An 11,708-nucleotide genomic window follows, 5' to 3' on the forward strand; every position below is an offset into this window, starting at 1 on the left:
CTCCTGCCTTCTAGTCCTTGTCCCTGGACTGCTGTGCCTCATTAGTCCCATTTTGTTTTATGGGGCTGTTCCCTATCACTTTAAAGGTAGCTCAGTGAACTTGGAATGAATTGAAAGGCATCACTAACCTCTAGTTTAGTCATCAAAGAAACTCCAGATATTCAAAACGGCAGTGACTTTACATAAAAGGCCCCTTATTCTAAATATTATATGTCCTCCGATATTTCTCTTGGTTCTAGAAATTAGCTCTCATGATCAGACAACCCAGCTTGCTCCTTAAATGCCTGAGAAGTGCCATTCAGCTCAACAAATTACCACATATGAAGCATGTGAATGTACCAGATGATATTCTCCAAACTATACCTCAAACTGTAACCAACACCTAAAATGCGTTAGAATATTACTAAACTGTGTGTAAGTACTCAGATTTCCGAAATGTCCTTAGTTCCATTGAAGTTGAGGCCTTATCACTGCCTATTCAAATTCAAATTGATCTTGATAGAGTAGTCTATTCCCAGTTGGTTGCCAAGCCTCATAATTTAGGAAATTCTAGATATCAGACTTTATTGATACTTTATATTCTTTTTCTCTTTATGAAACAGGTATCTATAGTTTATGCTAAAAATTAAAGCAAAGGTTTTGGGAAAAGTTAAAAAAAATGGAGCTAGTTAACAGAATTTATCTTTCCTGATAACTAAAAAAAGAAACAAAGATATAAAAATAAAACTACAATAGGAAAAAAAATCTTCAGAAACTACCAAAGAAAAGGAGAAGGGGAGATCTCGTGACATTAACTTAAAAAGATGTCAGCTAGGGAAAGAAACAATAGATTCTGTCTAGGAGAAGGTTTCTAACTTTGCCTCTAGAAACCTCTTCTAACCTTGTTGTTGTCGAGTGCTGTTGAGTCGATTCTGACTCATAAAAACCCTGTAGGACTGCCCCATAGGGTTTTCAAGGAAGCAGACTGCCACATCTTCCTCCTGTAGAGTGGCTGGTGGGTTCGAACCACCAACCTCTTGGTTAGCAGGTGAGTGATTAACTATTGTGCCACCAGGGCTCCTTCTTCTAAACTTATCCTCTAGAAAATGGACATGTAAGTTGATAAAATAATTTCAGCATTACCTCCTAGTATGGAGAAAAGTGGACTGAATGTACATCTTTTCCCTTTTTTTCCTCTTATGAAAGAATGGATGTTGTAATGGCTAGTAGTTGAAAGGTAAATGAAAAAGGAGAGGAGAATCAAATCTTTTGACACTTAGGTGGAAGCACAGCCTCCAGACTCCATGTTGAAGAACAATGCCAATGATATGTTCCTCTCAAAACAATGCTGATACTGTTACTGCCTTTCTTAAAACATGCCTTGGCTCACCAGTGTCCAACTAACTGTAGTTTGTGATAAAATACCTTCAGATCTGGCCTCTCTTTTTCACTCTAAATTCTTATTCTCCTCCTATCCCAAATCAAGATATGTTTTGGCCCTTAAATTTCAAGTCTTTAGTGAACCATTTCCTGGTTTTATTAACAGAGTAAATTCTTTCCAACTGTTCTTTTTATGGATCTTATTTACCTCTCTTTAATAATATTTATCATGTTATTTTATTTTTTTGTAAATGTATCACACAAATCTACAGTTCATACACTTTTCGTTCACACTAGACTTCAGGTTCTTTGAAATTAGACACATGCATTTCATATTTTTATCCTCAAGGATCAGCTCAGCATTTGAAGTATAGCAGAAACTCAATACATATTTAGTAAATAAAACATTTTTTAATTGAAATGTATTCAGTTTTTTAATTAAAACTTTACAATTTTTTTGACAGTATCCTTGAAGGCTTGCTTCACTTGCTGATTTCTTAGAGTGTAAATGAAGGGGTTCAACAGAGGGGTAACTGAAGTAATGAGCACAGCTATTCCTTTGTTGAAAGCACCTACTTCTTTTGCGGTGGGATTAATGTACATAAACATGCAGCTGCCATAAGAGAGGGAGATGACAATCATGTGGGAGGAGCAAGTGGAAAAGGCCTTTGTTCTTTGCTGGGCAGAAGGGATCCTCAGAATGGTCCTGATAATGTATGTATAAGAAAGTGTCACCAGCACCAGAGTCACCACCAGGGTCACAACTGCCAAGAGGATGACCATCAATTCTAAGAAACTTGTGTCTGAGCAAGCAAGCTCCCTGAGGGGTCCATAGTCACAATAATAGTGATTCAGAACATTGGAGACACAGAAATCCACCTGGCTCATCAGGATGATTGGGGGTAAGATGGCTAGGAATCCCCCCAGCCAGGAGTAGAATACTAGTTGTATACAGACTCTGCTGCTCATGATGGTCAGGTAATGTAAGGGTTTGCAGATGGCCACATAGCGGTCATAGGACATAGAGGCCAGAAGGTAAAACTCTGTTGCCCCGAGGAATATAGCAAAAAAATACTGAGTCAAGCAGCCAGCAAAGCTGATGACTTTATTTCCTGTTGTCATGCTGGTCAGAAATCTAGGAATAAAAATAGATGTGAAGGAAATTTCTAAGAAGGAGAAATTCCGGAGGAAGAAATACATGGGTGTCTGGAGGTGGGGGTCTAGTAAGGTGAGGGTGATGATGGTCAGATTTCCTATGACACTTAGCATGTAGGTGAGAAACAGAAAGATAAATACCACCACCTGGAGTTCAGGCTGATTTGTGAGGCCCAATAGGATAAACTCAGTAAATGTGGTCTGGTTTTTCATTGTTGACCTTCAGTAGATCTAAATGGAAAAAGTGAGGTCAGTGATGAAAATGGAAGAGTTTTCCCAGGGTGGGAGAGATAAAGCTGATTGTAACCAACAGAATCAGGTCATATTATTAATCTCTATCCAATTGGCCCAAATCAGTGTCCTTTTGGACTGGGCTTGACTCCTTGGAAGACCAAGGTTTTCTATGCAAGTGACCTTATTCCTAAACACTTCATAATTCCTTAAGTTGACATATTCCTGGGCACTTAAAAAAATATACTAAACCCGTTGCCATTGAGTTGATTCTGACTCTTAGTGACCCTATAGGACAGAGTAATACTGCCCTACAGGGTTTCCAAGGCTGTACATCTTTACAGAAGCTGACTGCCACATCTTTCTCCCATGGAGTTGCTGGTGGGTTCGAACCTCAGAGCTTTTGGTTAGCAGCTGAGTGCTTAACCACTGCACTACCAGTCCTCCTCACAAAATATATTACAGAATAATTACTCAACAAAATTTCAGAAGAATGTTTTTAAGCCTACCCTTTCCTTCTGAAATGTTTAGGAAATCTCCACATAGATCACTTTAATTATTCATCTCTACTACTTCTGTACTCTTGGTAGAAATATCTGTCTGGTTCTGTTCTCTGTGCTTTCCTTTTTTTCCTTTCCTTTCCCTGTACTATTTGATATTATACCTTATATACACTGTAGATCCTCATCTCCATTACTGTCCAAATCCCTGACTTTCCTGTTTCAGAATTTCCCTACACAGGCAATACTGAAGATCTTGATGCCATAAATTGATTTTTCCTACACTCTTCTGTTTTAGGACAAATTTGTAATGAACTTTTAGTACATTAAGATCTTTGGTTCAGTACTATCTCATTTGATATTATGATAAATTAGCTTTGCATGGATTAGGCTCAGGCATCACTAAATCATATTTATTGGCATTTTTAATATATTTCTTGGCCACATTCAAAGTTTCCTAGGCCCTGGTTTGGGATATATTTCTGAGATTAGAGATCTTGAGAGATCTACCAACAGCATCTCAGAGTGGATTTTGCTCAAAATTTTCAGAAGTCTTGAATGCAACTAAGGATGACAGCCATCATGACCTCAAACTTGCCTGTCCTCCCTTTCCTCTGTTGTTGGCACATGGAAGCAAGTAAGAGGGATACTTATGTTTTTGATAGTAAGAGTCCTTTGTAGGTAAATTGGTAATCCCCAGGGAGGGAAAATTTGACAGTGGTATACTCTGTGCATACTTAGCTTTTTTTGATTAAGAAGCAAAGGAAATACAAAAGGCCCCTCTAATTTACATGTACATCGCATAGATTAATCGTATACTAATCTCTCCTATTCATCTCTCTGTTATTCCATACATGCTTTTGCAGGCACTAGGTGATGTTGAACATTGACCTGTATGTCCTTCTGTCCCTGTTTATACTAACCTGTGATCTTTGGCAAGTAGTATTGCCATTTTCTTCCAGATTTTCACAAGTGATTGATTTCATGATCGACACTGATAGGATGATAAAAATATACAATGCTCATACCCTTGATCTAAATGACTGCAGCAGCTGTTTACTTTGCTGTTCATAAGAGGTAAATCCAAGGTGGGATGTCCCATGTGAGTCTCAGGGTAGTATACAATTTAATGTTTTCTACTGGCTTTTCATCCACATCTACCTTGCTTTTCAGTGGAATGTAAGCTTGTGGAACTAACAGGAAAGAAGTGTATTTTCTTTCATTCTCTGAATCCAAACCAAAGTCAAATCACAGTTCCTGAGACATACAGTTCTTCAAATGTGGAATAAAAAAGAAAAATAGAACAAATTAAAAAAAAAATCCTGCCATGATAGAAATAAAATGTAAGACTTTAATGGGCTAGGAATTCCTTAATCTTTCAGTTCTGAGAGATTATGTTGAAGTCCTTAAAAGGCATGGTATGGGCTTCTTTGAAGTTTCTGTGTGGCCAGAGTGACACAGGTTTTATACTCTTTCTAGAGCAGGCACATAGGGATCAATTTCCTGAAGAAAGTAAAAATGCCCTGTGGACCCAAGTTCAAAAGGTGCTAATGAACCTCAATTGTTGACAACTTTGAGAAAAGGTAGTAAACACATGGCCGAGGGAAAAGGTCCAGAGAACCCATGATATGGGTTCTGTGAGAGAATCTGCCACAGTCAAGAGGTCTGTGAAGTTGAGAGCAATAGAGCGAGAGCCCTGGGAATGGGTATGATTGAACTAGTTGATTGGTGGAATATGCAGGTGTATTTCTGATACCGTTGAAAGGTCATTGAAGAGCACCCATTATGAAAATATAAATTACTTTTCTAAAATCAACACGATTGGGTCAATTTTTATCTTAGCAGTGTGAGAAGCTAGAAACACTACTTGCAAACCCTTCAGAAATCAAACCACTTCTCAAACTGTGATTAAGTCAATCATTCACACTACCACAAAATATAAACACATAGGATCTCATTAACCGTCAGTTTTTGTCCACTCAAATCTCTCTCATGCCACAGCATTCTCAGAGACTAGCCTTGTTGGCATTATTCAGAATTGGTCATATTATTAATCTCCATCCAATTGGCCCAAATCAGTGTCCTTTTGGACTGCGCTTGACTCCTTGGAAGACCAAGGTTTTCTATGCAAGTGACCTTATTCCTAAACACTTCATAATTCCTTAAGTTGACATATGCATGGGCACTTAAAAAAATATACTAAACCCGTTGCCTTAATCTTTCTGCTGCTCATGATGGTCAGGTAATGTAAAAAAAAAAGGGAAATATTTACCAGAGCTTCCAGTCAGCCTCGTTTGGAGGTATTATCAAAATATCCAAAAACTGCTACCAATTGATGTTCTTCACATTGTTTTTCATCTGCTTTGAATACTTGATTGCTTGTTTTAACTAAATTAGATGTAGAAAATAGACTTGTCCAAAATTTTCTGAAAAATTTCTTACCCTATTATTTAGAAACTACTGCTTCTGAATAAAATTAACCAGACTTTGTCTACATTGTGCTATTTCTTTAATTGTTTGATCATTTTGTCTATCCTGGTGTGTGCTAACGATACACTATCTTCCCTCGTGCAGTTTTCTTTCTCCAGCACTTGAAGTTATAATAATAAATATGAGAATGAGAAAGATCATCCTCAAGGAATGCAAGAATAAGCAGATGCAGCTGAGAACTTGGCTTTAGTTAGATTATAATAAGTAGAGATGGGTTTTAAGATGTTTCAGAGTATAGAAAAAATGACACAACTACACTAAGAACTCTACCAATAATGAAAGCAACAATAATAATATAAATAACTAATGCTTATTAAATACTTTATATGGACTATACAGGGGCTGAGTTTTACATGCATTAGTTTATAATCACCACCACAGTCCTACTGGTCAGGTTGTGATAGTTAAGTTTGTGTGTCAACTTGGCTGGGCCATGATTCTCAGTAGTTTGGCAGTTATGATGTAGCTGGCAGTGATATAATGAAGTAATCAATTCCATTATGAGATCTGCTATAAGGAGCCAATCAGTTGAAAGGGAGTTTCCTTGGGGGTGTGTCCTGCCTGCAGTATATAAATGGATTTCCAGCAAGGCTCTCACTCTGGATCTGCATCTAGCTTGTTATCATCTGATCTCCGGTTCTTGGGATTTGAGCTAGCAGCTTACCTGCTGATGTTGGGCTTCATCAACCTCTGCAGCCTGCCACCTTATCTTCTGATCTTGGGATTCATTGGCCTCTGTAGCTTGTGAGCTGGTGGCCTGCTGTCTGATCTGCCAAGCTTGCATTTGTCAGCCACTGCAGCTATGTGAGTCAGGAGAGGCCTCCGGCCTGATGCCTCACCCATGGACTTAGGGCTTTCCAGCCTCTACAACCATGTGAGCATATCTGTGAGATAAATCCCTCTCTCATATATATATATGTTTTGCTCGTTTTGCTTCTCTAGAGAACCCAGCCTAAGACATTTGGTACTGAAAGTGATTCTAGAGAAAGAAAACTGTAAGGATGAGTTTTCTAAATTGGTTCTCAAGCCTGGTTAGTCTTAAAGATGTTGATGACTCTGCTTCTAGTAGTAAAGAGGGCACTGCTAATCCATGGGATGATGTGACAATAGAAATATGCAAAATATCATTACCAATAGATCAAGTACTGGTGAGTGGCAAGGCTCTGGGTGATCACATGTTTGATACCTTTCTACAATTTTGTCAGAATGAGAAGTATAAGGAAGCTGGTTGATTGGTCCTACTTTTGCTAGACAAAGTGGTGAAAGAAAGAGATGAGCTCAGACCTTCAGAGTCACAGCTGAAGTGCTGCACAAATGACCTCAAAGTTGCCACTTGTGCCCTGAAAGCAAGTCTTATTTCTTGTAGTAACAGAGCTGATAATGGTGAAAAGCAAACCCAGAATCTTATTGTAAGAGTGGTTAAATTATAACAGCAATTGAATTCCCAAACTTAAACGTGTCGGAAGTTAAAGTGAGGGCATTGATAGGGAAGACATGGGATCCTAAAACTTGGGATGGGGATATACGGGCAGATAACCAGGAAGCTGGGGACACTGAGCCCCTAAATTCCATTGAATCACTCTTGCCAACAGAACCAGCCCTCTCACCCCCATCTGAAAAGATTACTCTATCTTTGTCTGTTAAGCCACCCTACCTAGTAAAACCATTAGCCTCTCCACTGCCATCTGACTAGATTAATCCAGCTGTGTCTGAAGAGCCTTTGTCTGAGTCATCTCCTGGGGAAGCAGCTGAGTCATTGCCTGGGGCATCCCTTGAGGCAGATGCCTTATAAGACATTGCTGGATGTTCTTAGAACACATCTTCACTACCCATTTTTGTTAATAGACCTATAACTAGACTTAAGTCCCAGTGAGCCCCAAAAGGTGAAGTACAAAGTATGACCCAGGAGAAAGTATGCTACACTGCAGAAGAACTGCTTGACTTTTCTAATATGTAGAAGCAGAAACCCGGGGAATATGTGTGGGAATGGTTATTAACGGTGTGTGATAGTGGTGCAAGAACATTAAGTTGGATTAGTCTAAATTTATTGATATGGACCCACTGGGCACAGATTCTTCACTCAGTGTTTCTCTAGAGGTTAGGAAAGGATCTAATAGTTTGTTTGGTTTGTTCACTGAAGCACGGATCACGTGGCGGCCTAGACTAAATCAAATTGAAGTACCAGACCTGTTTGGTATACTGTAGAAGAAGGTATTCAAAGGCTTAGGGAAATTGGCATGTTAGAGTGGATTTATAAGGTTAGACCCACAGACCCACACATGGAGTACCCAGATGACACATCTTTTACCACAACGGTAAGGAACAAATTTGTGAAGGGAGCTCCAGTATCCTTGAAGACTGCTATAATTGCTGTTTTATGTAAGTCAGATTTGACAGTGGGAAGTGCCTTAACTGAATTAAAACATTTAACTACAGTGAAACTGACTGGACCCCGTGGTGGTAGGGGCCACATGGCAGCACTCAGTCGACAAAGACAAGGTGGGTGTGGTTACCGTAATGGACACATCAGTAAAAGCAGTCAAATCAGTAAAAGCAGTAAAAAAGAGTCAAAGTAGTAATCAGAATCGTCTGACACATATACTTATGGCGTTGGCTACTTAGTCATGGTGTCCCTAGGGGTGAAATAGATGGAAAATCTACTAAATATTTACTTGACCTGTACAAGCAGAAGAATTCTAGGTCAAATGAACAGCAGTCTAACTCAAATCACCAGAATAGAGAGTCACGGCCCCTCAATTATTCCCAGACTTGGGACAGTTTAAATGCCAACAACCCCTTGGATGAAGGGGAAGCTGAGTGCCCTTGAGTAAGGACCCCACTGCACTTTCAAAAATGTATACTGTTCATCTTTCTCTCAGCCTTCCACAAAGGAATCTATGACCGTGGCACCTCGTGCCTGTGTATCAACAGGCAAAGAAGGGAGTTACCATACTGGCTGGTGTGATTGATCCTGATTACCAGGAGGAAATCGAATTGATATTATGTAATGGAGGTAAAGAAGAGTATGCCTGGAATGCAGGCTATGCCTTAGGGCGTCTCTTAGTACTACCATGCCCTGTGATTAAAGTCAATGGAAAACTACAGCAACCGAATTCTGATATGACTACTTATGACCCAGATTCTTCAGGAATGAAGGTTTGGGCTGCCCCACCAGGCAAAGAACCACAATCAGATGATGTGCTTGCTGAGGGAAAAGGGGACATGGAATGGGTGGTGGAAGAAGGTAGTTCTAAATACCAGCTACAACCACCTGACCAGTTGCAGAAATGAGGACTGTAATTGTATTTTTTCCTTGTGTGTGCACATCAAATATTTTTGTTCTCTTCATTTATAAAATATAAGATATACACGGGGCTGGTGTGTTTTTGATTGTACATATGTTAGTTGTATCATGTTAGGCACAAGTATGACTTTATAATTGTCTTTATTTAGAGATCATGTATGGTTTAAGCAGATGTGTACAGGTGCCAAGTTGACAAGGGGGCAACTATGATGGTTTAGGCTGTGTGTCAACTTGTCTGGGCCATGATTCTCAGTTGTTTGGCAGTTAAGATGTAGTTTGGCAGTTATGTAATGATGTAATCAACTCCGTGAGATTGCTATGAGCAGGCAATCAGCTGAAAGGGAATTTTCCTGGTGGTGTGTCCTACCTCCAGTGTATAAATGGATGTTCCAGCGAGGCTCGTGCTCTGGATCCTGCATCCAGCTCGTCATCATCTGACCTCTGGTTCTTGAAACTTGAGCTAGCAGCTTACCTGACAGTCTTGCGCTTTGTCAGCCTCTGCAGCTTGTGAACCAGTGGCCTGCTCTCTTACCTGCTGATCTTGGGATTTGTCTGCCTTCACAGCCTGTGGGCCAGCATCTGACCTGCCAATCTTGGGTTCCTCAGCCCCTGCAGCTACATGAGTCAGGAAAAGCCTCCAGCCTGGTGCCTGACTCACAGACTTGGGACTTGCTAGCCTCTACAACCTTGTGAGCCATTTCCTTGAGATAAATTACTCTCTCTCTCTCACTTCCTCTTTCTCTGTCTATATATATATACACGCTTCACTGGTTTTGCTTCTCTAGAGAACCCAGCCTAAGACACAGGTTCCATAAACATCCCCATTTACACAGGACGAAACTGATGTTTTGACAGGTTAAATAAACTTTCTAATACCCATATCAAATTATAAAACAGGGATCACTAGTATGAATCCATAATCCATTTAAGAATGGGGCATTCTTCTCTACCAATCTTCAATACCCCTCCTCATGTCTTAGCTGAGAAAATAAAAATAACCAGAATTCTCACAGACTCTCACCACCATCCCCTGCACATTTGTCAGTTTGTCATACTGTGGGGGCTTGTGTGTTGCTATGATGCTGGAAGCTATGCCACTGGTATTCAAATACCAGCAGGGTCACCCATGGTGGACAGGTTTCAGCTGAGCCTCCAGACTAAGAGACTGGGGAAAAGGACCTGGCGGTCTACTTCTGATATGAATAGCAGTGAAACATTGCCAGATATAGTGCTGGAAGGTGAGCCCCTCAGGTTGGAAAGCACTCAAAGTACGACTGGAGAAGAGCTGCCTCAAAGTAGAGTCAACCTGAATGACGTGGATGGAGTCAAGCTTTCAGGACTTTTCGTTTGCTGATGTGTCACAACTCAAAATGAGAACAAATAGCTGCAAACATCCATTAATAATCAGAACTTGGAATGTATGAAGTATGAATCTAGGAAAATTGGAAATCCTCAAAAATGAAATGGAGTGCATAAAGATCGATATCCTAGGCATTAGTGAGCTGAAATGGACTGGTATTGGTCATTCTGAATTGGACAATCATGTGGTCTACTATTGCAGGAATGACAGCTTGAAGAGGAATGGCATTGCATTCATCCTCAAAAAGAACATTTCAAGATCTATCCTAAAGTACAACACTGTCAGCGATAGGATAACATCCATACGCCTACAAGGAAGACCAGTTAATATGTCTATTATTCAAATTTAGGCATCAACCAGTAAGTCCAAAGATGAAGAAATTGAAGATTTTTACCAGCTTCTGCAGTCTGAAATTGATCTAACATGCAATCAGGATGCACTGATAATTACTGCTGATTGGATTGGAATGCAAAAGCTGGAAACAGAGAAGGATTGGTAGTTGGAGCATATGGCCGTGGTGATAGAAACGATGCCGGAGATTGCATGATAGAACTTTGCAAGACCAACACCTTCTTCATTGCAGATACCTTTATTCACTGACATAAATGGTGACTATACACATGGACCTCATCAGATGGAATACACAGGAATCAAGTCGACTACTTTTGTGGAAAGAGAAGATGGAAAAGCTCAGTATCATCAGTCAGCACAAGGCTACAGGGGCCGACTGGGGAACAGACCATCAATTGCTCATATGCAGTTTCAAGTTGAAACTGAAGAAAATTGGAACAAGTCCACAAGAACCAAAGTACGACCTTGAGTATATACCACCTGAATTGAGAGACCGTCTCAAAAGTAGATTTGATGCACTAACGACCAAAGACCAGACGAGTTGTGAAATGACATCAAGGACATCATACATGAAGAAAGCAAGAGGTCATTAAAAAGACAGGAGAGGAAGAAAAGACCTAAATGGTTGTCAGAGTAGACTCTGAAAGTTACTCTTGAGCGTCGAGTAGCTAAAGCAAAAGGAAAAAATAATCAAGTAAAAGAGCTGAACAGAAGATTTCAAAGGGCGGCTTGAGAAGACAAAGTAAAGTATTATGATGACATGTGCGAAGACCTGGAGTTAGAAAACCAAAACAGAAGAACACGCTCAACATTTCTCAAGCTGAAAGAACTGAAGAAAAAATTCAAACCTTGAATTGCAATACTGAAGGTTTCTGTGGAGTAAATATTAAACGACGCAGGAAGCATCAAAAGAATATGTAAGGAATACACAGAGTCACTATACCAAAAAGAACTGGTC

The 11,708-nt window shown here is 39.9% G+C and overlaps 2 protein-coding genes across 3 annotated transcripts in view; one reads left to right on the forward strand and one right to left on the reverse strand.

Annotated features, from left to right (window-relative positions):
• Positions 1–612, forward strand: part of LOC111820114 (olfactory receptor 6C2-like) — an 11,909-nt gene extending 11,297 nt beyond the window's left edge. The window contains exon 2 of the mRNA XM_023728920.1: positions 603–612. Within this exon, the coding sequence (XP_023584688.1) occupies positions 603–612 (10 nt within the window). The remainder of the gene's footprint in view (positions 1–602) is intronic.
• A 1,094-nt stretch (positions 613–1,706) lies between these two features.
• LOC101353478 (olfactory receptor 6C4) lies at positions 1,707–7,307 on the reverse strand. Of its 2 annotated transcripts, XM_023728939.1 has the most exons (2): positions 7,288–7,307; positions 1,798–2,734 (listed from the first exon to the last, which is right to left on the reverse strand). In XM_023728939.1, the coding sequence occupies exons 1-2, from the start codon at positions 7,305–7,307 to the stop codon at positions 1,798–1,800; spliced, it is 957 nt and encodes a 318-aa protein (XP_023584707.1). The 2 variants fall into 2 exon arrangements, with proteins under 2 accessions (XP_004373966.1, XP_023584707.1); XM_004373909.2 differs by lacking the exon at positions 7,288–7,307 and having other exon boundaries at positions 1,707–2,749.
• Positions 7,308–11,708: the final 4,401 nt, after the last annotated feature.

Source organism: Trichechus manatus, unplaced genomic scaffold (genome assembly GCF_000243295.1).
Source record: "Trichechus manatus latirostris isolate Lorelei unplaced genomic scaffold, TriManLat1.0 scaffold00027, whole genome shotgun sequence".
Lineage (NCBI taxonomy): Eukaryota > Metazoa > Chordata > Mammalia > Sirenia > Trichechidae > Trichechus > Trichechus manatus.

Bases quoted from the DNA above. Each gene is read 5' to 3' on its own strand.
- LOC101353478 (XM_023728939.1), bottom strand. From the start codon at position 7,307: ATGGAATTTAGGGGCTCAGT. The intron at 2,735-7,287 runs GTCCCCAGCTTC...GATCTACTGAAG, and splicing joins ATGGAATTTAGGGGCTCAGT to GTCAACAATGAAAAACCAGA.